The sequence below is a fragment of the Alligator mississippiensis genome, chromosome 4 (genome assembly GCF_030867095.1).
Source record: "Alligator mississippiensis isolate rAllMis1 chromosome 4, rAllMis1, whole genome shotgun sequence".
In the NCBI taxonomy this organism is placed as follows: Eukaryota; Metazoa; Chordata; order Crocodylia; family Alligatoridae; genus Alligator; species Alligator mississippiensis.
The window spans coordinates 45962919-45990279 of record NC_081827.1 but is presented as its reverse complement, the minus strand read 5'-3'; the positions used below and the strand labels follow the sequence as shown (position 1 = coordinate 45990279).

At 40.9% G+C, this 27361-nt stretch overlaps 1 protein-coding gene across 3 annotated transcripts in view; it reads left to right on the top strand.

Annotated features, from left to right (window-relative positions):
* Window positions 1-27361, top strand: part of CPED1 (cadherin like and PC-esterase domain containing 1) — a 244612-nt gene that overhangs the window by 98311 nt on the left and 118940 nt on the right. For 2 of the 3 annotated variants that reach the window (XR_002091674.2, XM_014601008.3), the window contains exons 11-16: window positions 724-893; window positions 3786-3845; window positions 4991-5058; window positions 5392-5436; window positions 8309-8495; window positions 9640-9808. Coding sequence is in view for 2 of the 3 variants with exons in the window: in XM_014601008.3 (XP_014456494.1) it covers window positions 724-893; window positions 3786-3845; window positions 4991-5058; window positions 5392-5436; window positions 8309-8495; window positions 9640-9808 (699 nt within the window). In the remaining variant the exon portion in view is untranslated. The remainder of the gene's footprint in view (window positions 1-723; window positions 894-3785; window positions 3846-4990; window positions 5059-5391; window positions 5437-8308; window positions 8496-9639; window positions 9809-27361) is intronic. The other variant, XM_019492042.2, reaches the window with a different exon arrangement.

Sequence of the window (27361 nt, the reverse complement as noted above, 5' to 3'; positions counted from 1 at the left end):
GGTGGGGTTTTACACCTCTCCCTAATCATGGTGTCCTGCCAGGCCTGGCCACACCCCACCTTAGCTTAGCAATATGGGGGGGAAGGGAGGGCTCGCTCTAGCACCCCCCGGCTTCTAGCATGAGCCACTGCAGGCATGTGCCTGCACTTCTTGAATCAAAAGTGAATGTCTATCCCCTTGCAAAGTGGTTCAGTCTCTGAAGGTTAGACTAACCTGCAAAGATTGAATCAATTCAGGCTCAAGCTTTTTGAATGTTTGTTGCTAGCCCAGAAGTTCAGGGCACATAAACTGCTTTCAAAATGGTCAAAACCACTTTAAAATAAACTTGGATGGATGTAGTATCAGACTTAACTGATTTATGTTAAACCAGTTTTTTGAACTTCTGTCCCAGATCCCCTCTAGATTCAAGTTAATTTTCAGTCCACCTGCAACCCACAATGCTTTGCATCTTGCAGGGTGGGCAGGTTAGGCTTGGCCCAAGCTGTCTGCTCCAGCCAAAAGGGAGGTATACTCTAGCACCCACTGGCTTCTGGCCTGGGCCACTGCAGGCATGTGACTGTATTTCCGGAATCAAATTATTGGTTCAGTCTATGCAGTTTGGACTAACCTGCAAAGAGCAAAGATTGAATCAATTCAGCCTTGAGCTTTTTGGCTGTCTGTACTTAGCCGTAAGTAGTAATTTACTTTATTAATTTAGTTCCTATTCAACATCTCTCTTCTCAGCTTTTCCCATCTTCAGTGCCTAAGATTCAGAATTTGCTGCATGACCTTTACCACATGGTGGACCCAATGAGAAGACTTGGTTCAGTCCTGACAGCACATTGGCTTCTTTCCAATTTACTTGAACAGTTCCAGTTCAGGAATAAAGAGGCACACACAAACTTGGTTGGATGGTAAGGCAGCTTTTTGATAATATTTCTACATAGTGTGTAGCTCCAGTAACTTCAGTGGTACTTTTTACTTCATTGAATGTATGGTTATTTGCAACATGAGATGCTGGTCATTGTGACTAATTTTGAAAGCCATTCTGTTGTTAAGGTTGGAATTGTGTTTCCACATAAAGTGCATTTTTGGCCCCTTTACTTTTCCCTCTAATGCCAAGTAGTATTGATGTAGAAAGTAACATGGGACTGTGATGGATTTCTTCTAGAAAATTTCAACAGAATTATGCAAGGTTTTTTTGACTCCCATAAGAACTAGGTACAGTATTTACCAGAGTTCATAAAGATTACCTTGGGATAGATGGAAATTTCTGTTCCAGTTCTGGCTCTGGTGCTGACTCGAGGGGTGGCTTTCAGCAAGTTAATTTCACTTGACCTATCTTTTAATTTGTTAGTGACTTGGCACTGCACAGGTTATCTAATATTTATATAGCAGTTTGAAAATGTAAAGTTCTGAGTAATTGCTGTAAGTAATATGTTTTATTATTCTTGTTACCTATCTATAAAAACCAAGTCAAAGATGCTGCATCTGAAATTAATAGTGTCTTCACTTCCCTCCCCTCCCTTCCCGCCTATAATCTGCCTTCCAAAAACAAGGAACATGTCTTCACTGGGGGAGTATGGTATGTGAGAAAATATGGTATATGATCTCTGCCAGTTTGCCAAAATACTTTAGCTTTGTCTATCAAAGCTTACCAGTCATCATCTGGTTTTTTTGTTTTTTTTTTAATTTAGGCTGCACCGCTTATCCACCTTGATAAAGTGCCATAACTTATTTTTCCTACAAGTTGGACATTTGTGTATGGTCATGTGCTGTCACCTTCTATTTACGGGGTTGGCCAACTTGCAGCTTATATATCACAATTATTATAGACTTCAGGAAGGCCTTCGATACGGTATCCCACCCCATACTGGTGAACAAGTTAAGAGGCTGTGATGTGGATGACTGCACAGTCCGGTGGGTGGCGAATTGGCTAGGGGGTCTCACCCAAAGAGTCGTGGTAGATGGGTCGGTCTCGACCTGGAAGGGTGTGGGCAGTGGGGTCCCGCAGGGTTCGGTCCTTGGACCGATACTCTTTAATGTCTTCATCAGCGACTTGGACGAGGGAGTCAAATGTACTCTGTCCAAGTTTGCGGATGACACAAAGCTATGGGGAGAAGTGGACACGCCGGAGGGCAGGGAACAGCTGCAGGCAGACCTGGATAGGTTGCACAAGTGGGCAGAAAACAACAGGATGCAGTTCAACAAGGAGAAATGTAAAGTGCTGCACCTAGGGAGGAAAAATGTCCAGCACACCTACAGCCTAGGGAATGACCTGCTGGGTGGCACAGAGGTGGAAAGGGATCTTGGAGTCCTAGTGGACTCCAAGATGAACATGAGCCGGCAGTGTGACAAAGCCATCAGAAAAGCCAATGGCACTTTATCGTGCATCAGCAGATGCATGACGAATAGGTCCAGGGAGGTGATACTTCCCCTCTATCGGGCATTGGTCAGACCGCAGTTGGAGTACTGCGTGCAATTCTGGGTGCCACACTTCAAGAAGGATGCGGATAACCTGGAGAGGGTCCAGAGAAGGGCCACTCGTATGGTCAAGGGCCTGCAGACCAAGCCCTACGAGGAGAGACTAGAGAAACTGGACCTTTTCAGCCTCCGCAAGAGAAGGTTGAGAGGCGACCTTGTGGCTACCTATAAGTTCATCACGGGGGCACAGAAGGGAATTGGTGAGGATTTATTCACCAAGGCGCCCCCGGGGGTTACAAGAAACAATGGCCACAAGCTAGCAGAGAGCAGATTTAGATTGGACATTAGGAAGAACTTCTTCACAGTTCGAGTGGCCAAGGTCTGGAACGGGCTCCCAAGGGAGGTGGTGCTCTCCCCTACCCTGGGGGTCTTCAAGAGGAGGTTAGACGAGTATCTAGCTGGGTCATCTAGACCCAGCACTCTTTCCTGCTTATGCAGGGGGTAGGACTTGATGATCTATTGAGGTCCCTTCCGACCCTAACATCTATGAATCTATGAATCACAAGTGGCATGGGCAGTCTCTGTGTGTGACATGTGGCTTACTGAGGAGGGGACACGCAGCACCAGGGCAGATTGAGCAGGGAACGCAGGGCAGGAAGTAGAAAGCAAAACAACAGATCAGTCGGGGAGCAGAAAGCAGAACAGCTAACTGGTCAGGGAAAAGGGATCAAAGGAAGGGTGTGGGGCTGATCTGTGGTATGCTTGCCAAAAAGGTCAGTCCCCCCTGTTCTATTACATGGCATAGGTCAGCCTGGCTATTGACAAATTACCTGTAGTAGCTGCACTAAAAGAGAAGTTTTGCTGATTCACTGAATAGAAGCTTCTGTTTTGGAAATGGTTAATCTTGATCTTTTTACCTCATTGTTCCAAGTATGTAACCATCTGCCATTGGTGTTATCTGTATGGGTACAGTTAGGAGTGCTGGAAAGGTGGAAAGAGGTAAATCAAGCTTCATCCCATACCTTATTTAAGCATTTTTTTTAACTTTGATTAAGCTTGAAATTCAGAGCCTTGATGAGTATCTCATCAGGACTGTTCTAGTTTTTACAGATTTGGGGCCAGTTTTTCAGTGAATCTCCTTAATTGTTTCTTTGTATCTGTATGTGTAAAATCCATTTCCATTTTGTTCCAGTTGTATGGCCAACTACTCATTTTACATTACAAGATGACAGGTAAGGAGAATGACTGAAAAATGTCCTGTTTATATTGACTTTGTGTAATATTGCAGCTTACTGCTCATGGGTCCAAGAGCCTTAGCCTGAACCCTGTACAATTTTAACTATTCTGGTGAAGTTAGTGAGCTTTCTGAATTCCTTCTACAGGAGAAACAAGAAGAGTTCCAGAAACTCATTCAGAATGATTATGAAATGGTCTAAGCTTAGGTGAGAAGGAGCATTTCATGGATGTTACTACATTTGTAATCATCATTTAAAGGAGATTGTGAATATGAATAGTTATAAGGCAGCATCTAGGTAGCACAAGATCAAAGTTCACACCTACTGATGCTGATTTGCCAGCAACGAAAGAGTTAGTAGCCTCATTTCCTATCTCAGAATTCTATATGGTTTAATACTATGTGGTGAAAGATTTCAGCAATTCCTTTTAATATTTCTTTACGCAAGTTACATTAAAATATTAGTTAGGATATTTGGCCATGAACTTTTTACGATGTCCCCCCCCCCTTCACAGGGAATGGTTTTGTGCCTTTTTAGATCTTAAACTGATACAATACAGGTTTCTCTGACAGTGATTTTCCTTAGGAGGACCTCACAGGGAATCATTTTTGGGAAAAAGATGCAAACTCTTTCCTTGTCATTTCTTGCTATCAATCATATAGTGTGCAAACAGGACAAAGCCTATTGCCACCCTCCAATCATGTCCAAAAATGGGTTTGACTAATTTTAACAAGAAATGTGCTGATTTAACATATCTGGAGCTGCTGACATATTTATGAGTGGTTGCAGATAGCTAGTCCTCATTTGTTAAAGACCAGATTTTCATGTTTCATAACAGTTAAGCATATAATTTAGTTTTGGATTAGCCAATACATACAAATGCATGGGATAATATTACTTGTGTTTGCTTTGTTCCTTTGTATAAACCCATACTGACCTCAATCCAGGAGTGTGCCATTCCACAAGTCTTCATTTGTTTGGGGAAGGAGGGGGGAGTGTACAAATTGTAACCCGATCTGCATATTTGTAAAAAAAGTGACACACAAACAGTTAAAGGGATTTTGCTTTCATTCTTGAATACAATTTTCCCTTATTTTCTTCTACTGTTTAGCTTCTCTTGTGCAATATACTTCATCTTTTTCTCTTTTTCTTGCTGTGGACTACTGTTTGTTTGTTAGGAACTTTGATTGTTCTGTGAAGCTAATTTCAGGTGAGATTGTTAGTGCTGGGAACTTGTATCCAAAAGTAATATCATTATGCTAAGACTGGATAGATAGGGATTTGTAAAAAATGTTTTTTGGGGTTCTGTTCTTTTCATTGAACAAGAAACATCTTTTCTATTCCATTTGTAGGAATTCTTCCCTGGAAAATGAGAGTATTAAACAGAGAGCTCCGTTCAACCAAACAAGGGGTAGTAAAGGTAGGAAATCAGAACCTATATTTCTTCTGTACAACTCTGATAATATGTATGATGTTTCTTCCATCCCTGCTTTCCAACTAGAAAGAATTGACTCATTTCCTTAACATAAAAAACCACCAGGTGTTACTGGGAAAAACTCTTGTGAGTTGGTTTTGTGGTTTTATTTCTGCAATGAAGGCAGGTAACGTACCCCAACCTGAAATAAATAAGCTTGATTAAATTTTTTTAAAATTAAATGTCAATGAGGGTTTTCTTTTATTGTAGGTTGTGAATAGTAGTTGCATGTAGTTTGTGCAGCAGAACATGGTTCATTTGTTTTTGTTTGTCCTTTAGTGTTGGACTTTTTCAGTGAGACTAAAGAAAGACGCTGCAGTTATGGTAAGCCAAGATCTTTATATTAGCAGAATGTAGGATTTGAAAGATGCATTTCAACAATTTCCCTTCAGTGTCTGTATATGGCAGTGGTGCTCAACCCTATAGGCCAGGTGAGTGGGGTGGTCCCAATTCACTGGCCAGATCGAGCCCAGCACACCAGGATCAGGCCCTAAGGCCTAGCACCACCCGTTCCCCCTGGGATTGGTCATTAGTGCCTGGCATCACCCCTGCCTTGCCCTCTGTACTAGGATCAGGTGTCTGATTCATTGCACAGGGACCGGGGCTCCCTGGGTCTGGAAACTGGCAGTGGGGGAGCAGTGCCACTGCTGTCCCATCACCCAATTTCTGCAACCATGGGGAGGCTCACAAACTGGATAACACAGGGCCAGGAGCCGGATCTGGCTCTGGTATACAGTTCTTTAGGGACTGGGGTGCCTTGTGGCCCTTAGAAACTAAACCAAGGATTTTTTTTTTAAAACAGCCATGTTTCTGAATCAATCAATAATAGGGCAAGTGTGTAAAATAAGCCCCAAGCTCAAAATGAGAAATTATCATGCTTTTTGGAATGGCAATATTCTAATGATCCAAAAGCCTTGGTTGTTTTTTATGCTATGGTTATACCATTTGTTTTTTACATAGAACTTTTTTCAAGGACAACTGTAGTTTCTCTATTCACTTAGAATTGCTTTTTATAAAGAGGCCTTTTAAATTTAGTTGTATGGATTACGTATATCTGCCTACAATAAAGATATGAGTATCACCATTTATATTTGAAAAGTCATAGTTTGAAAAGGCTTAGCTCATCATTGTATGTAATCAAAATGGATGATCCTATGATTTTAGTAATTTGGGTTCCCTAGTATCCTAAAGAGTATTAGTTCAGTACTTTACCCTTCCTGATCAAATATTTTCTGTACAAAGCAATATTTATGGTCCTCCTGTGATGTGGAATGAGGTGTTTAAATAAAAAATCAGACTAAAACTCAACTGTTGCCTTTCAACATTAAATTTCACTTGTTTAACATCTCTTTCCATCACTAGTCAGGCAGTTGCCTAGTCAACTGCATTAATACAAATATACTTTCTTATTTTTATAGCCAGATGAAATTATGTAAGAGCTACATGTGGCTGCCTGGTGGTTGGTTCATTAGGGGGTACAATGAGCTCTGTGAGCCAGAGCAAAGATAAGAAATAAAACTTTGTTTTTTGCGTGGATGTCATAGACCTGCTGTAGAGACGAAAAGCTTGTCTAAATTAGCTCCATGCATTCTGTATGCTGTGATATTACAGCTGCTGGGGCTTTTCCTCTGTCTTCTTAACTGTGCTATATTATATATAGAAATCACTCTAACAGGGCATGGCAGAACACCTTTGGGCAGGTTGAGAGTGGCCCAGTGAGGAGCAGTATGAAAGAGTATGAAAGTATGAAAGAGGCCTTGTCAGAGGGGGTGGAGTGAAAGAGGCCCTGTGAGAGGGGGTGGTATGAAAGAGACCCTGTGAAGGGTTAAGTGTTTGAGCCAAATGTTAGAGGCCCTACAAGGGGCAGAGTTTGGCCTGGCCCTGGGCCGGTGCTATAACCAACTTAGGATGCCATCTGTGAGGCATGGGACATGGTATAGGAGAGATCGGAGCTGTGTATAATGCCCTAGGCATCAGGGCATTTAATGGGCAGCCTTCCGTATTCAACACCAGTTATTTATACAACAAGTTGTGGCAGGTGAGACAGGGCAGACAGGTGGGTGGGCTGACATTGCGGCCCTGAGCTGTCCCCTGTTACACAGGGTAAGACAAATTGCTATTTAGTGGTGAGGAATCTTCAACCCAATGAGTCTCATCTGCTCTCTCTTACTAAACTCAAAGATCAGTCAGGAAGATGTTAATTCCAAACCATGAACATTCCTGCTTTAGGTGACTGACCCCATTATGTTCACATTATAAGATTTTTCTTCTAAGAGTTTCCCTGAGCTACTTTTTCTTAAGGCTATTCATGGTTTCTCAGGGAAGCAGCATGTATCAGAAACAATGTGTGCTCCACCAGAGGCATAAACATCTTGGAGAATGGTCTGTATTTAAGAATAATATCAGCCTCCAGATTTGTTCAGATATTTTGGTGATAGAATTTACTGGCTGGAATGTTTGTAGAAGTCACTGATGTTTAAAAAATATTGGAGAATATTGATGGAAGGCAAAATTAATTTGTAAGTATATCATTCTAGCAGGTCAGTTTAAAATAATTTCACCAACTTTGTCACAAATTTGCTCCAGGCAAATAATTATTCTCAGAAAGCAGCTGGTAGATAAAGCAAAATAATGAGGACAGTTTTGAAAATTATGATCTATTTGTAGATAATTCACAAACAGGAGAGAAGGCGGAATTTCCTGAATGAGGATTCTTTAAAAAAAAAATCACCCTGTTGTATTACAAATGACCCCAGAGTCTAAATCACCATGTGATCAGTTCTTATGTACGGGTGTTTCCAACAGACTGACTTTTCCTGGCAACTACACTTTTATATAAAGTCTGCATGCAGGCTGGTACATACCTAAGCAGGTTATGAATTTTTGTCATAATGCCCATGTAAGTTTCAATTAACCCACTGGAGACAGGGTTTCCTGATCCTAATCCCTAACTTTCCAGTCTTATTCAGATATTTAATTTTATGAATCCTACTGAGGTAATTAGCCAGTGATTGATTAAAACCTTGTAGTGGTCTGAAAATTTATCTCAAATGGCAGAACAAAATCATTTAACATGTTGTAGTTCAAGTGAAAGACTGCTTTTATTGCTTGTATTGCTTAATAACTTTGCAACCATTACATGTTTTAAAATGTTCATATATTTCAGTTTCTCTTTCTTGATGCCTTCTTGGTACAGATAAAGATACACTGTCTCATATCAGGCAGATCTTCACCAGTCCACATGTGGACCTGAATCCTAAATTTAACCCACGGATCAGAGAATACTACTTTGAAGTCCCATTTGACATGGTGACAGTGAAGATTGGAGCAGAACCTTCTAACTGTCAGTGCCAAGTGCACCTCGATGAGAAGAAAGGACCAAGGTAGTGGGGGTTGAAAAACTCATGCTAGGCTAGACCTTCGTAAAGCTGGAGAAATGGCAAAGGCTTTCAGACACTTCTCTGCATTTTCAAAAGCATGAGCACATGAAGAATTAAAATTACAAAAGGAGACTGGTATTCACAGACATCTCTATTCATTTACATTTTGCATTTATTTATCCCTATATTGAAGACGTATCCATAATAATTTGTTGTAGTTTCTATTAAACTCCAGTTAACAAAACACAGAAGTGCTAGGGTCTCATTCCAGCATTTTATAAAAATCTAACCACTCAAACCACAAATTTGGAGCAAATGGACAGTTCTTGCACTGCAGACTTGCCTTTCTAATTAAGCCTGCTGTTTTTGTTTTGTTCTGGGGGGGGGTTTTGGTGGGGGGAGGGAGGGAGGGGGGTTGTTGGACTTGACTAGTTAGGTCGCAATCACTGACATTTTGTCATTCTTTCCATAAAACTATAGGTGGTAAAACAAGCATGAGCAAAATCCTGTTAAATATTATTTTGATGTAGGCTGTTGCCACATCATACTACAGAGCTTGGTGCTCTAATTTACTGATACACATAGACATGTGTGCAAAGTACTTTGAGATTTTTCTGACAAAGGCATTATACAAATACGTAGCTATTTTTTGAGAGAGAAATTTTGAAAGGTTAAGTTCCATCCATTTCAGCCATTCTTAGCTTACTGTAGAGCAAAAACCTCTCCAGTTTTGCTTGTCTAGCATACTAGAGGGCTTTCTAGGATGCTGTCATGTTTGGATGGTACACAATTTCAAGGATTAGCTAATGCTTCTAATCTCATTTGTCTCCCTGTTGGCTTAACCACTGACTTGAATCTTCCAGAAACTATTGACTCTAGTGGCATCATCCATAGGTTTCTTGCCAGATTTGTTGTCATTGACAGTGAGTCTGAAGTTCTCTTTGATGTCTAAGTAGCAAAGCTAAAATTATGTCTTGAGGTTGATTCTGGTACTGTTTTGTTTTGTAATTTTAAAAAAATGTCTTTGCCAACCATATTTGATACCATTATTATGAACCAAGCTATATGTAAATTGCAATGGAAAATATAGTACAGCTCTAGCCTAGTTTAATGTTGGGCCTGTCTCATTTATTGTTTTTCCTTGCAGTGTTGCTAATTACCCTCTTGGCTTGGGAATTAACAAAATCAGTATTCTAGTAACAGATGAATCTCGACTCAACCCTGAGATTGTGAGCAGCTATATAATCACTGTTTATCGAGAAGACCGCCCAAGTCTGCCTTTGTTTGATGACTATATGGTGTGTGGTTTTGTGCAGGTACTGTTCATTTTTTTAAACTAATACTTTTGTGTGTGTGTGTGTGTGTGTATTTATATAGCCTAATTTTGATCTCTTAGTCAGGAGTAAATTGAGGGAAGCCATTGTAGAACCAGTTTCAGTGGAATGAGTTCAAGATCCTAAATCTCTAAGAATTCTCAATCCACCGATCCACCTACTGAATGAATTATAGCATTTCAACATTATTGGTTGTAAATGTCAATTCTGTATTTATATATTCAGTATTGAAAACTCCAAGCTGAGTTGACATGACCTTGGTCAACCAAAACCCTACTCATAATATTGTAGCTTTCTTTGGAAGAAGACTTAGAGTTAACAAGGTACTAATGCAGATATGGTATAGTTTCTATAGCTAGGCCCACTGGTGAAACGGATGGCAGTTCTTTTTGATGGCAATTCAATTATACTTGCACCATGCTCAACAGTGTCCAAGACAGATATTGAGGCTATTTTTGAATGAAAAGGCAACTAGACTTGAAGACCAACACAAGCAAGTAAAACCTTACTGGAGGTGCTACAGGAAGGAATGGTTGTAGCTTAGATGGTGCTTGTTTTATATACTTGTATAGGTAAACATAATCTGTATGTAGCAATAATGAGACTTTTAAAAGAAGGAAACAAAGGGACTCTGAGGCTGCTTACAGATATGAAAAAAACGAAACAAAACAGCACTTTACTTTTAGCTCAGTGTTCTCCTGCACTGAGCACTGCAGTGCATGCCTGGAAGAGGTATCGTGTCAGTTTGACCCAGCTTGCCCAACATCGGTACAGATTGCATGTGCCAGCAGGGCTTTTTGGCACTTTTATCTAATAGCTGATTGAATCGACTATTAGATAAAAGTGCCAAAAACCCCCACTGAAGCATGTGATCTATACAGATGTTGGGCAAGCCAAATCAAACTGATGTGATGCCTCTTCCAGTAAATTGATGGTTTTTGTTTTTTGGGGGTGAGGGGTTTCACATATGTCAGCAGCCTGAGGATTTAATTTTTAATGGAGAAGAGGTGATAAAGGAACAGGTATAGGGTGTGAAACAGCCCCAAACAGCATTATGCAGACCTTTGAAGATTAAGGACTAGAAAACTTGAAACTTGATGTAATGGGCCAGGGTCTGAGCTTTTGGGTAGAATGAAGGCTCAGGAATGAAGGCTTAGGAAATTGTGACAAGCAAACAGGCAGAACTACAAGAAATAATATTTTCTTGAACACAATATCACATGCACAGACTGTTATTTCTGCCCCTATCACAAGCCTCCAGTTTTATGATGCGTCTCTTTTTCATAAACACTTAATTCTCTTTCCCTAATTCTCTCAGCATGCTACAGAAGAGGCCACAGTAGTCGAAGTGGGAGATGACAAGTGTGTTAGAGTATTTGTTTTAATATTGTGAAGAAATAAGCAGATGAGCTTGGAACAAAAGCCAGAGACTATCCCTGTGGATAGAAAATTGCACAGTTGTCAGTAACTATCCCAGTCCACAGAGTCATTAAAAACAAAGTAATCAGAACAAGTATATGGCAAAATTCTCTTTTCTAATCCTTACGTGAACCAAGTACAGAAAGTGCCATGGATCTACACTATAGACTGGAGAGGACAGCATGGTTCTCAAATTGAAATTAAATGCAGCACTAGCCACAGAGCTCTGGTATAGTACCAAAGTTTATCCTGGCATACTCAAAGTTTAACAGTCAGCTCTTCACAGAGTTTAATGTCTGTATGCCTAATCTAATCTGTTGTGAAACTATGGGATCCAGGCACAATCTCTGCTAAAATGATTTATACTTGCAAATCTTCCACACTTATGTTTAGAATACTTTCATTGTTCAAGCTCTCAAAGGCTAGGGACAGAAATTACGCATAAACTGGTATAAATGATTGGAAACTGGTTCAAATCTGTAACACAACGGGAGTTCAGTGCACGTAAACTGCTTTGAAAATGGTCAAAACTTGCTTAAGATAAACCTGGGTGAATACAGTATCAGACTTAATTTATTAAGTTAAATTGGTTTATTGAACTTCTGTCCCAGATCCCCTCCAGATTCAAGTTAACTTTGCAGTCCCCCAGTATCCCAGGATGCTTTGTACCTTTCCTGGAAGCTCTCCCTTTCAGGCTGGGTGAGCTAGCCTTGGCCCAAGCTGTCTGCTCCAGCCAAGCAGGGAGGCATGCTCTGGCACCTCCTAGCTTCCAGCTTGGGCCACTGAAAGCATGTGGCTGCATTTCTGGAATCAAAAGTGAATGTCTGTTCACTTGCTTATCAGTTCAATCTCTGAAGCTTACACTATCCTGCAAAGATTGAATTGATTCATCCTTGGGCTTTTTGGCTGTCTGTACTTAGCCAAAGACTCCAATGAAGATATATTGTGCAGTAAATCTTCATTTCTAAGTTTTAATTGCCTATCAATGTTTTTCTTAAGTAGGTCTGTTCTATGTTCGGGGTGGGGAGGGGGGGTTAATGCTCATCCTAAGAAGTGCTTAGTTTTCTTAATCAATACTGGAAGTGATTGTGATAGCATGTCAAGGAAGAATCTATTAAAAATATGAGCACGGAAACATTTTAGGCAATGTACAACAGCAAAAGAGGCACATAGCCTCAAAATAAAATGAAATGTACAAGTAATGTAAAAATTGGCTTTTTTGTTTTCCACTTTTCTTGATGTATACTACTTCCTGTTTTCATAATTTTTTTTTGTTTGAATGAAGGCTATGATTTACTTTTATAAGTGACGAGTACATCTGGCTAGTTTATAGTCAGGAGAGGATCAAGAACTGATTAAAAATAGATTTTCAAACAAGAATCTTTATCCTTTTTTCCATGCTGTCCCTCATATCTCAGAAGTGCTCCCTTTCTCTACAAAGTGGTTTCACTGTGCTTCACTGTGCTCCTTCAAGATCATTCAAGTTCAACAGCTTAGTTTGCTGATGTCCTATGATCAGTGCTTGCCATTTCATTATTTCCTTGTGATGCCCCATTTGTCTATATCCTATTGTTTCTTGCCTTATACTTAAATGTTAAGGTTTTAGGAGTATTTTTGTTCTATGTTTGTGGAACACATAAGGTAGTGGGGCTGCAGTTCATGACTGGAGCTCCTACATGCTACAGTAGTATAAATAATAATATCATCGTAAGCTCCATAAAGTCTAAAAGCAGGTTGCAGTTGGAGGTGGCTCAGTGACAGACTTGATTTAGTAATCAGGAGAAGTTGTAATGAAACACAAGAATAGCAATAGGTGAGTATGTGTCATGCTGTTAAGAAACTAAACTTTCATCTTGAAATCAAGCCCTTTATAACCCCCCAGTCTGGAGCATGTATCTGGTTCTAGGAACAGGAATTCAGTCTATTCCATGTCCTCCCATATGAGTCTTTATGCTGCCCTTAAGGTTTTATTCTCATATTTATGATCCCAAGTTAAAACCTCTCAAGTACTGTCGAGGTAAAGAGGTCTGGATTGATTAAAATGAAAAGTGCTATGTAAGATTCTTTTGACTGAGCTGTATTTGATGCACAGATGTGAGATGCTGTTTTCTAATCAATATATTACATAATTGTTCCAAGCTAGGAAGAGCTTTAATAGCTTAGAGTAAAAATGAGATGAAAAGCATTTCTGAGGTATCTCATGGGGATGATGATTCAATATGTGATTTTTTTAATAGCATTTTTCTTTTAGGTATGCTGAAGGCAAACCTGTCAGCAACCATGTTGTTGAATTAAAACAAGATAAACAGTGGTTTAGAACTGGAGATATAGAAGTGGCACCCAAAGAGCCCCAAAGCATTGCATTTCTTTTTTGATTTTTTTCTATGTTTGTTAAGGCAGGCCATACAGTATTTTCTTTAGATCTATTTATTGACAGAAAACACATTTGAAGAACTCTAAATATTGTAGGTATATTATGCTTTCTGTCTCACCAAGTACATCACACTTCAGCTCAGTGTGTTAATAGTCACTGATCAATGGCTTCAGTGCTTGTTCTCTTAGAAACCAAACACCTGTTTCAGGAGCAAAAGGATAAATACAGTGTGAACTGATGAAGTCTCCTTTGGACACTTGACTAGGCACAACGGGGATCATAGGGAAGAAAAAGTCAATGACAGTGGTGTGGTCTTTCTCACAGTAAACTTCAGTTAAAAATCTAATCCACAGAGGTTTTTTTAAACTTTCTTTTATGTTTAATCCCGTTAGGATATTCAAGTTTCACTGCAAGCTGATACCATGATGAAGGTTACAATACAAAGACAGAGTTGGGGATGTTGTTTCCAGTCCCTTAACAATTCTCATGCATTTGAGTAATCCTGGATTAAGTTCAAGGTTATTCAGTTAATAAGTGTGTAGTTCTGAGCCTTGCAGAGTCTAAGCACCAAATTATTGTCCTTTCACTTTTTTTGATAGCAGCCATAATATCCTCATTAAAACCAAATTAATGGGAGAATCACCATTTAAAGAGGTTTCTGTTCCCTTTCATTGTGCATTCTGCTGTCTTGCAGTTCTGTATTACCCATTAATGAAAATGTGTTGTTTTTAGTTTAATTTTATGATTATTAATAACATTTGAAGTATTTGCATTTTGATTGCTGTGGCACTTCTGCTATATTCCCAGTGGTCTTGTCCATATCTGTGTAAGGAATACACAATACAAGGTGGTAGAAACAAGAGATTATTTTTATAATACAGGGCTATTGGCATAACCGACCTATGAAAGAATACAAAGCAACTGTATTTACTCAAATATAAGATGAAGTCCCTCCCCCCTACATCAGTATGGAGGAAGTAAGCTTACAACTGCATACGTGAAAACCTCATTAAATATATCATCTGTTGTTAAACTGTTGCCAAAAACAGCACATGCTCAGGAATGGAAAAAAACTATGATTAAAATACAGTCAACACAAGCATGACTGCGCCTGTCTGGCTTCAAATGCCCGCTCGCGTGCTGTGTGGGTCCAGACGGTAGAGGGTATATGCTCTCCAGCATCGTGGGTTCCATGAGGTGGGCTTCAGTTGTCCCTCTGGCCTTCCCCAAACTCGCCTGCCATGTCTTTGAATGTTATATCAGTGTGGGGTTCGGCCTAGAAGTTCCCCTCAGGGATGATCACACTGCTTGCGTGATGTTCGTGGGGCTCCACCTCCTCTACACCCCAGCCTTACACCAACCTCTGGTGGGACGCCAGATCTTGACATGGGTGCCTCTCCAGTGTAGATGTTCCTTGCGCCCTATCATATCCCTCTTTATCCTTGGGGAAGGATAATTAGCTGGCCCGGGCTCTAAGCCTGTGATCCCCTTGAGCTGGTCGGCTCTCTTCTTGGGGTCGGAGGGTGCCCCTATTGAGCAGGGGTAAAGGAATAAAATGAAGAAAAGAAACCAAAAGGAGGAACCCAAAAAGGTCTTCCTATCTGGTGTCCTACCGGTCGGCTTTCCTAGCCCTCCTGCATAAACTTGGCAGTGCTCCCCCAATGCTGGTCCTGCGGTGTTCCTCTCTCCTCTCCACCCCTAGCCCAGCTTTCAGACCTGGTACCTGGGAACGGTCAAGTGGGGACACCTTTGTTTCCCCAAGGTTGGCTTCAGCCTCTTCCTTGAGCTCGTCGTCCTGGTTGCACTGCTGCTTGGTGTCTCCCTCGACGAACCTCCTTGGGAGCACTAGGAGGAAGTCACTCCCAGCATTCCGCCCCTCCTGGGGCTCGATCTCAGTGCCCCCCAGCGTGAGGAGCTCTCAGTGCTTCCCCAGCTGCCCGTTGCCTGGGCATTCCAGATTCGCACCGGCACCGCCTACTACCGGCACGGAGAGCCTCCGCCTCCTCACTGGCTCTCCCCTCCCTACTGCCAGTGGCTGTTTTATCCCTGCTGGCTGGTGTGTCCTTGTGATGTCACCCACTGGCCTTAATTGCATAAAGGCGTGGCTTGTAAACTGCGCAGGCTTTTCTCTTAAATCTTCTAGCATTGCTCCTCCTGCAGGTAAGTGATTGTTTTGTATTTCTTTCTTTATTTTACTGTTTCTTCCCGCATCGAGCCCCATGAGCGGGGCTTCCCGGCCCCTCCTCGCACTATCCCTAGGACAATGACTATAAACCACATGGCCCATATTGAGCAAACATACTGATGGGAACCTACCAGAAAAATAGGTTAGTACAGCCCGTCTGAATATGATATATGGTAGTGCCCATTGCATCCAGTCCCCTTCAGCACCAACTCGTTTTCAAGGCATGGTGAACTACCACGTTGAATACATTTATACTTTCTCTTCACTCCCACACTTGAGCTATGCCTTTCTTTCCCATTTCTAGGTTACCCTGCATAGATGTTTTTAGAGGATTCCAGGATTCATGGCAAGAACACCTGGTTCCAGTCCTGAGTTGGGGGTTCTAATTAGCATATGAGTCCTTACACATACTGAGCAGTGCTGTGCTATAGGATCACCATGGCTTGAAATGCTGTTGTCTCTACTGGGGCCCACCTAATGAACTTCATAGAAAATCATGAACCTTTTGGCTCTGAGCTAATATGATATATAGCTTGTGCTCTCCGCTATATAAGGAGATACAAAAGTACTGCTTAAAAGTATGTTTGCTGGGTACCTATGTTAAAACTTTCATCAGTTAAAAAAAAATATATATAAAATGCATTAGTTCATCAGTCAGTGTTTTCAAATTTGCTCCTCATTTCCATGTGCTCAGTGAGAGCAGGGCCTGACAGTGGGGGAGGCAGGGGGAAGAACTGCAGAGGGAAGAAATAGAGGGGTGGCAGAGGGCAAGGGGGGCCCCTGACTCTTTCAGATTTATTTTCTGAGCTGTAGCAGTGGGAGGGGGACATATGCAAGGCAAACTGCCAATAATTAGATTCCATGCCTGGAAAATTATAACAATTTATAAATTTTCCAGGTATAGAATCTACTTATTGGGGGGGGTCATCTTATATTCAAGTAAATATTGTAATCTTGCATTGACGTAAAAGGCACGGCTAATGGAGACAACCAGTTCAGTCATTTTTTGTTAGGCATTGTATTTAAGACACATGGTGAATTATTCATTTTTCTCACTAAAATGTTCTTACTATTACCTCTTTCACTTTTCATATAGGTTTAGATAAATTCATGGAAAGTGATTAGTGCGATGCAAAGACTAGATATGGTAATACTCTGGGGATTTTTACCTGCAGTATCTTGCTATCATATTTTATTATTTTTCATGTATACTTATTAATATCATTATTTAGTTGTCTACAGTTTTGTGCTGTGAAACAAAGGTTAGCTAATGTAGTATTTGCTAGTTTTAGTGCTTTATCATTATCATTTCATTTCTGTAAAACACAAAGCATAAAGAATTAGTACTGAGAATAAGTTTCTACCTCTTTGAAAGTTGTTACTGGTTTGAGAAAGTATTTTCCTATATGTAAAATGAGGAATAATGGTGGAATCACTAAAGTGAACTTTGGTTCACTTGTGTTCTCTCTCTATATTTTATTTGGTTAATCTATACAGGTGCCTTGAGAATCATTCCAGCTGGTACAATTTTTTAAAGAGCAGGCATTGTACCTAGATATTCTTATTTCTTATACACATAACTATAAATGCTTTTACTACTTCCTGGGCACGTCTACACAAGATGCTTCACTATGCAGTAGTGTAGTTTACTGTGAAATAAGCATGTGTGTCTACATGTGCACATGCTTACTATGCAGTAGACCTTGCTAATAGTGAGTAGATTTCCTACCTGCAAATGCAAGTAGCAAATTTGCTTTCGATTAGTAACAGCGCAGTAGAATTCATGTAGACAATTGACTGGGAGCAAATCTGCTCCTGGTCAGCCACCCACCAGGGGGCAGGATATTTCTTCCTGCCCCTAGGAACTGCCTGCTGCTGGGATGGGCTTCATCACCAGAGCCTGAGAGGGGACTATGTTCCCCTGCCCTGGCAGCAGGGAGCTCCAAACCCCCACCTCCAAGATCACAATTGGGGCATGGGGGCTGGAAGATGCTTCTCTCCCAGCCCTGACTCCACCATTGAGATCGGGGAGTAGGGGGCTGGGGGAGCAAGGAGCTGGGAGATAAGGGTCTCCCAGTGCCAGCCCCATGGTCTTGGAGCTGGTGCAGGAAAATAAGGATCTCCCAGAGCTGGCCTCATGGTCACGGAGCTGACATTGGGAAATAAGGGTCACCCAGTGCTGGCCCGGTGACTGTGAAGCTAGTGCTGGGAGCTCCTTGCTGCCAGGGGTGTGAAGCCTGTTCCCCACTGAGCTCTGTGATTGTGGCAGGCTGGGGAGCTTGTTCCCCACTCAGTTCTGCACTGCCAGAACTGAGCGGGGAACAGGCTCCCCAGCATCTGCCTCACATGTGGAGTTGGGGCTGGGAACTGTCCTGGCCAGGGCCAAATCCTAACCCCATGCCCTGATCGGGTGATTAAGGCCTGGGGCTTGGAAAAAGATGCATGACGAATAGATCCAAGGAGGTGATACTTCCCCTCTATCTGGCGCTGGTCAGACCGCAGTGGGGGTATGCGTGCAATTCTGGGCGCCACACTTCAAGAGGGATGCGGATAACCTGGAGAGAGTCCAGAGAAGGGCCACTCGTATGGTTAAGGGCTTGCAGACCAAGCCCTATGAGGAGAAACTAGAGAACCTGGACCTTTTCAGCCTCTGCAAGAGAAGGTTGAGAGGTGACCTTGTGGCTGCCTATAAGTTCATCACGGGGGCACAGAAGGGAATTGGTGAGGTTTTATTCACCAAGGCGCCCCCGGGGGTTACAAGAAACAATGGCCACAAGCTAGCAGACAGCAGATTTAGATTGGACATTAGGAAGAACTTCTTCACAGTTCGAGTGGCCAAGGTCTGGAACGGGCTCCCAAGGGAGGTGGTGCTCTCCCCTACCCTGGGGGTCTTCAAGAGGAGGTTGGATATGCATCTAGCTGGGGTCATGTAGACCCAGCACTCTTTCCTGCCTATGCAGGGGGTCGGACTCGATGATCTGTTGAGGTCCCTTCTGACCCTAACATCTATGAATCTATGAATCTATAAGAGCTGCAGGGATGGGGTAGGACCCAGCCCCCTGCCCCAATGTACCAGTGGGGCACCTAGCAACAAGCTAGCTGATCAGGGAGCCAGGGCCAGAAGCTCCCTGCTGCTAGGACAGGGGGACATTGTCCCCACCCCAGCAGCAGGCAGCCCTTGGGGGCAGGTGTAATGTCCCAGCTACTTGGAAGGGAAACATGAGGATAGCACAGTTATGCTGAATCCTAACTTTTGTGAATTTAGTAACTGCAGTTAGATGGCTGCATAAGTGCCACTTAGGTGTATAAAGAAGAAGAAATAGGATCTTACCTCAGGTGTATATGCCACTCAGGATAAATTGCATTCATTTGCAGAAGTAAACTTCAGGATGATTGTATAGGAAGGAAGTTGTATAGAAGAGTATGGGGAAGCTAGTACTGTATAAGATAATGAACATGAACACTGATGTGGACAGGCTTTAAACTGATTGGAAGGATTGAGAGCAGTGCGGGATGTCATGCAAGTGTGTAAATGACAGCAAAATATATGACAGAAGTTGTAGTGACTGAATCTTGGATCAAGCTCCAAAACTGAGTGAGGAATGTACTCCTACTGAGAATAATTCATTAGGCAGGCAACAAGAGATACATGAGCAGAAATGAATGAAAACCTTGTGAAAAGAAGGTAACAATATAAGTGGTTTGTCAAAAGAGAATTAAAAAAAGAAACTGGATTCATGTGTGCACAGTAAATGTATTTGGCTTGGCAGCAGGGCCTCTGAGCGTGCTTAACCACCCAAGTGGTTGAGTCTCTGGGCATTCAGGTGAACTCATTCAAGGCTGTCCAGGAAGTTGGTATGTGGCTCATGGACCCCACCAGCTGCTTCTTGCAGTGGTTCACATGCTGCCTACACAGATGGGGTCCATGTACTACCAGCAGGGGTGGTGGGTCTATGTGCTGCCAGCACAGCCTGCATGGCCATGATCCAGGGGGTCTGTGTGCATCCCAGGGACTGCATGCTGCTGTCACATCTGGCCCTTGGCCACACTGAAGTTGGACAGCCCTGTTGAGTGACCTTGAAGGTTATTAGCCCATGTGTAGTGCTGTGGAGGAATGGGTGTACTACTTTTCTTTTAGGAGCAGCCTGCCTGGCATATTTGAAGGACCTGCAGTTCAACCATCAAATTGTGTAGACGGGATCTGAGAATTTAACTACAGCTGCACAGGAACAGCCTATTTCCAGAGATATGTTAAAGCAAAGATAGAGGGTAAGAGGGATTTGAGACCAAAATATAGGATTTGTTGTTAGGCATCAGAGAACCTGCAGTCCATATTATAAAAGGATCTATCAGAAATGAGTACAAAGTACTGCATGGCAAAGTGGGTGATGGTACGTACTGGATGCTCTACAGCAGGGTATCCAGTACAGGGACACTTAACAAGTTTTGGTGACAGTCCTCCTTCTGGCACAGTCTGTATTAGAATAGTAATGTAATTACTTTTACTGGTTATAAAATGATTTTTTCCTGTAGAATTTTTTTAATGTTTGTCAAAAACCAAACTTGTTCCTAAGCCACTAAAAATAGTAACAAAATGGTTTTGTGCCATAAAAAGATAGGGAGGGGGTGCGGTGGGAAGAGTGAAAGGTCAGTTTTCTGATGGGAAAAAAAATTGAATCAAGTGGAAACTTCACATGAAAAATGTTGTTTTGCTGAGAACTGAAATTTCCAAATAAAAATTTTTGATCAGTCCTAATCATAACATGCCCTCCACTATGATGGAAGCCATGCAGCATGTGACTTGTCAGCAGCCCCTTGCCACTCAGAAGTTAGTCCTGTCTTAGGTTATTAGAAGTGAGATGCTGGTGAATACTCCAACTTAGATTTTTGTTCAAGGATGACAGGGAGGGAAAGACAATATTTTTACTGTTCATTTTAATAAGTTTGTAAGATTACAAAGATACTCCAGTGATAGATACCTGACAAAAACCTAGATATCTAGTTTTTAATGAGTAGGAATTTAATGTGCAGAGAAAATATTACGTTTGGAAACCATTGCTGCTGAATAGCTGTGGTGGTGGAAAAGAACAACAGGCTAAAATGTGCTTGCATTGCCTTTCCTTGATTAAATCATGCATATGAAGTTCTCAAATCACATATGGCTTAAGACATTGACTAAGAAGGTGAAAATTTGGTTTATATAAATCTGATGAAGAAAAATAAATAGTTTTGAACCCATTTCTACAAAAACAAACAAACAAACAAAACCTCATTCCTACAAAAATTGGAATGAATTCAGGAAAAAGCCAAAAAATAATTTAGTAGTAATGGAAACGCTGGTCACATGTGAAATATTCTCGTCTAGTGTAAATCTTCATGGTTCCGTTAATTTCAGTCAAACTATAACAAATTACACCAGCTGAGCATTGTTCCAGGAGAGAGACACGTATCTGCTCAGCCCCATACTCTATGCTTTATTACTGAGCTCCTGAATTTGCACGATAACCACTGGGATAGACATGAAGTATTTGTCAGGTCAGTAATTGGCCCTGCTTATTTATGGATTGGTTGAATGAAAACGCGGGATAACATACAGACTAGTGAACCTGTATTCGAAATATTTAAAGAAGAAAAAACTATAACTGTTTAAAGTGTATACTATTGATTATAAATATAAGTACCTGGAATCTCTTAGGGGCACCTAAAGGTTCAATTTAACATTGCAAAACTGAGTTGAAGTGTTTTTAAGAAGTGTATCTTGTATATACATTCTGATTTAAAGGAAAAGATGACAATTATAAATATACTGCTTGTTGCTGATAGGGTTAATTTTGTCCCAGTTCCAGATAATGAAATATTTCATTAAGTCAGTATGTGTTGGCTTCATCAGAACCATTGGGAAGAAAAAAATAGCCAAGCTTTCTTATGATGATTTAAAACATTACTTTGTAGATGAATCAGAGAAACAACCACTGTGATGCATCATGTGTTCATCTATACAGTTCTGTAAGTAGGCACTGAATTCCATTTGAAACAGAAATTGCCTTAGATTAGATAAGTGAACTATTTTAGTTTGCTATTCTGCAGGTGTGTCTATACATGCAATTAATGCGCCTGAGTTATCTGCACAGAAAATTGAGGCTCATTAAAGTGCTCCCTGGCACATGTCTATACATGCCTCCCCTTTGGGAGCAAATTGAGCCAGACCAGAGCAGCCAAGGGGGAGCTGCTCCTGCACTGCTTGCCCCCTACAGCAGCTAGGGAAAGCTCCAGGCTTACCCTGAGCTTGTAGGAGACATGGGGGTTTAGCTCTCAGCTGTAGATGTTTAGCCCCCTAGGCTGACTGGGAGTAATTTGCTCCTGGTTGGCGTCTACACATGCATTAGGGCACATTAATGCACTGTTTTTCTAGGACCTGTATATACAGGTACTAGAAAACGCCACATTAGACTAATATACTACACGGTAATTGCTGCACATCTGTAGACAATGACACTTTACAGCGCATTAAATTAGTCAAATACACAGTAAAGCATCTCATGTAGATGCACCCTGCTTCTAGTAGTGGCCAATAGAGCTTGCTCCAACAGAATGTTGAAAATCCCTACAGCAGTAGAGTAAGCCGCCTTGTTTTGGGAATTAGTGTCATGCTTGTTTCTACTTCGTTAAGGAGCAAATGCCTGCTTTCCACGGCTGGACAGTTACACTTCTATGTTATGCATATTTTCATTTTACATCATAGTATGCAGTGCCAATACAGAGCTTTGACTTCACTGGGACTCTGAACAGGTTTAGGAGTTTGCTTGGGCAGGTTTGCTTGCAGGATTGAGGTGTAAAATAGGGAAAACAAACATAAAAGAGGGCAATGGATTATTCTGTGTTTTATTGTAAATTTCATTAAGCATGAACAGAGAGCAGAAGGAAAATCATTCTGGTTGATTTAAGATAATAGATATAAGAACTGTGCTAGTTTTAGGGATTGTATTAGAACAAAGAAATGTCCATCTTTCATATCACAGAGGGTAAAAGTAATTGTTTACAATTAATAAAACTTGTTAATACATGCTTTCTTCCTAAGTCAAAAGTCTGCCAAGCCGAGTGGCCAACTGTGCCAGCATGGTTAAAGCACAAGTGTTTCTATAGCCAGTGACCCACAAGGGAATTATGTGGCTAACATTACATCCATCTTCCTTTGACTCTCCAGACCAATTGACCACCTATCCAGTTACTGCTTGGTTGACTGGAAGGGGAAGAGGGCATGGGGGCTTCAACACAAGTCCAGAGTGTGATTCCAACTCATGCCTTTGGAGTTGGAGCATTATACCTTGGTTACTTTCATACCTGGCTCCAGCAGTTGTCTCCTAAAAGATCAGTGCAATATAATGGCAAAAATGTGAGTATAGTGTGTATTTTAACTCAGTCATTACACTGCTATTAAAGATGCCTAGAATGTAGTTCTTTGGAATAATAGATACACAGAACTGTATTATTTGCATTCCTTGTGGTCAGATTTTCTGTAGGTTGTATGTAGGAACTAAGTACTTGTAATCAATGCTAACCTACAACTCCATACTTTGGAGTTAGATCTTCTCTCCAGTAGATTAAAACTAACCCTAAGCCTAGCACCTCTTAACTGTAAATAATTTGCATGTGGATCTTAACACAATCTTTGTAGTTCACATCCATTTGGGAGTCTGGGAGATGTCTATAGTTGCTTTAATCAAGTTACTAGGGACCTCACCCCTAGTTCTGGGGATTGTAGTATAAAAATGGTATGTTTGGAGTTGTTGTTTAGATCCCATTATACTTGTTGTACTTCATTGGTTTCAGCTGTGTACTTGAGGAATTTCCTGTATAGCATTTGATGAAGTATTATTACCAAATATTAAAAAGGAACTGCAATAAAACAGATATGCCATCTTTTCTTGCTCTCAGTCATAGGCAAAGATTGAAAGGGGTGCAGCAGTCCTGCATAGAACCCTCATTGTTGCAACTGAGGGCACATATATATACTGGGAATGGTGGGAAAATGAATTGCTCCAATGGATATACAAGGAATAATATGCCATGTCCTTATGCAAGTACTACTCTATGAGCCAGACAATAGGATTAATATTCAGTGATTTTAATTATTTATTTTTTTAATTGTTACTAATGATTGAGGTGACATCAGCTAACTTATTTCACTTACGATCAGCAGCTGGCAGAAGGATTAATTTGATACATCACTTACCTCATTTAAGATCCTTTTGTATATGGCTTTTAGCCTCCCTTTCTCTTATCCTTTCTTTCCTTAGGCAGCAGCATTGCTATAGTGAAGAACTAGTTATAAATAGCAATGATCTCACTCTTCATTACAGTCCTTATTCATGCCAGTGAGCCTCATTCCTTGTGGCACCTCACAGTTCAGCAATCCAGAGCTTTCTTATACGTATCTCCTTCTCTTTCTGCTTTTGGACATCCCATTCAAGAAACCTTGCACTAGGCCTGATGATTCAGATACTCCTTCTGACCTGATGGATAATTATGTTTTCATTTATTAACAAAAGACCTTTGGTTGCTATTTTGCTGCCATGTTAAAATGTCTTTAGCATCTCAAGATAATACTTGGGAATTGGCTTAGAAAATGTAAATGTTAAAAACACCAACAGATAGGTTCCATTCCTTTTCATGTTCATTGTATTGCCCCAGAACTAATGGATTCATCAGGCATTAAATAAATTCTGTGCTTAATCTGATTATTTATTCATATCATCCATGGGTATGCATGTTGCTTCAGAGTGGATCCAGGATGCTAAAAAGAGAGTTGCCGTGGTGGAAATTGTGCAGTGGTGCATGTGCCCTCTGGCTGAGACTTTTGACAGGAAAGGGGATGCAGCTGCACCCTGCCTTCCCCTAGGATCCACGCATGATATTGGTTTAGAGACATATACTTCCAAAATCTTGTCTAAAGCACCTAGTGTGAAACTTAATTCGAAAAGTCCTTTACAGATATAATTCAGTATTTATACAGTATTTATTCACTAACATCAGTGAATTTGGTAACAAAGATGCAGCTAGCTTTAGTGAGTGCATAGTCAGACACTTGTCTGATAATACCATTGCAAGGTAGGCTAGGATTTTAAACTCCATTTTACAGAGCAAGAAACTGAGGTACAGAGAAAATTGATTTCTCCGAAGTCACATTGAATCTTTGGCAAAGACTGGAGTAGACCCCATATTTTCTGGTTCCCTGTTTTTAACCACAAGACAGTACTTTCGCCATGAATAATATCAGTGAACCATTGTGGGTGGTTGTGATGGGAGACAGACAATAATAAATAGTGGGTAAGTAGTATAGGTCCTGAGAGAATGCTGTTTCAGGAAAAGTGGATTGTATAAGCTATTTTTGTGTAATTCCTGTTAGCTATGGTTTTTTGTTTGTTTAGTCTTAAGTTATCAGGCAATAAATTTTTTGCCTACCCTATTTTTTGCTGTTATTTCAAATGTTTTTAAAATAACCTATGATCACTCTCAGTGCTGAAATCAGTTACATTTCGGTAGAGCTTTGGTAATGCCAAGTACAGCACAGTTGTTTTTGCGCATCTTTCCTTTCCATTTTGTGCTCATAAATGACTCACTTTATAATACCAAGTTTTAAAAAACAGCTAAAAATTGCTGTTTTTCTTTATTGTTACAATTTCTCTTTAACCAAATAAACTATTAATTTATTCTGTGGTCCAAAAAGCTGACCCAACTATTCAGCTGTTGACCCAGTTCTGTTCAGTTGAAGCTGGGTAGAAAATGGTCTTTATTCTAAACTGTGAGATATGGATTTTAGATTCAAAATATATCTAGTGGAAATGCAAGGTTGGTTGGGGTTTTTTTCATCTGTATGCATTTATATATGTATGTATTAGATTTACATGCCACTTTTCCCCAAAATGCTGAGGGCATCTTACAAGACATTAAAAGAACTCAAAGCAATGAAAGGCACAGCCCATTTCCTTGAGTCGCACTCCCTTTGGCTTACTGTTCTCTAGCTCTATATATCTTTACACCTGGCTAAAAAGTAGGAGGGTCCCCTTCTCATCCTCCTCCATTCTTGTGTTTTGCACATTCCTGGGAAATGTAGGATCTAAAATCCTAAAATGCCACTTCATTGCTAATTTAGCAGCTTCATGATGGGGTTGGATCTGGTCTCACCACTGGCAGGAAGCAGCCCTAAAGGATACATATCTAGCTGGAAGTGGCAAGGATGTGTTTGTAGTGAAAGCTATCACAGTAAATTGATCATCATCACTCTGTCCCTGAGATTGGGCACAAATTGCATTGCTTGATGTTAGTGGTCCCTGACTGTTGTTATCAAATTTGTATAGTTTTTCTGCCAGTATGGCCTCATGTTATCAATTTTTTTTAGTCTTTCTGCCCTCAGCTGCCAGAATGGCCTCTTTCTGCTTGGAATTCTGTGCCATCTGCAGCAGTTTGCAGTATCTTATTATAGCAGTTTTGGACAACACAGCACTGGAATTTCATGTTCCTTTACCCTCACCATATCCTCTTTGCCAGGGTTGAGGTGCTCATAGAAACTGATATACCACCTCCACATCACTTCAGGATAGGCCTTTGTTAAAGGAATCAGTCTCAAATCTTTGTATAAGTAAAATTCAGTTTCAGAAAAGAATTAACATGTGCCTTCCACACTGTTTATAAGAGACCCTTTTGCAGAGCCTATTCCCTTCCAACTTTTGCCTCAATTTGCGGTAAGGACAAAAAGCTTTATATAGTTTTCCTGTTTTCCAGTATTCTTTTCTCCAGGCTACAACTAATGTCATTTCCAGCCCGCTCTTTTCTCAGTATTTGATCCAGGCACAGTTTGGTTCCTTACCACTGAAGGGAGAGGGAAGTCTTGTGGCATTCTAGCCTCCAGCAGTAGCTGGGGTCAGCAGCATGGAATTTCTCTTTACACTTCAGCACTCTCCCCAAAGACTGTTTCTTCCTGCCTTAGTGTCTTCCTATCCTGCCCATTTATGTATCTGAAGAGTCAAACCTGTTATACAGTATTTCTGACTGAGGATGGACCACATTACATGCTTGAGTTTTTATTATGATATGTCACTGAATCTCAATGAGTTTCCTGGTTGGGTTATCACTTAAACTGTTCTGTGTCTGAGCTTTCCCTTTTCTATAATGATGATGTTGATAAGTGGTCTAGGAATTAGTTCACTAACATTTGCTTTGAGATGTTTGGATCAGGTACGTAGAACAAGAACTGGGAAGTGTGAGTGCAGCATTTCCCCTTGTCTAGGGCCAGGAAGTGCAGGAATGTATTTAAAAGTATAATAATAAGGGGAGTGTGGGGAGAGGGAGAAGGTTATCCAAAGTTTCTCAAACCTCATAGAAATATTAGGTTGTCTTTTGGGTAAAGAGAGTAGTGTTAGTTTTTATTTTCTCCCAAGATACTTGATTCCTGGAGAGAGTTCATTAATCAGTTAGGTGACTTAATTTGTGTTATAGCAGGCAAAGGGGTGTAAAGCAGTGATCAAGCCATTGGCTTGTAGGTAGCAGGGCACATTTC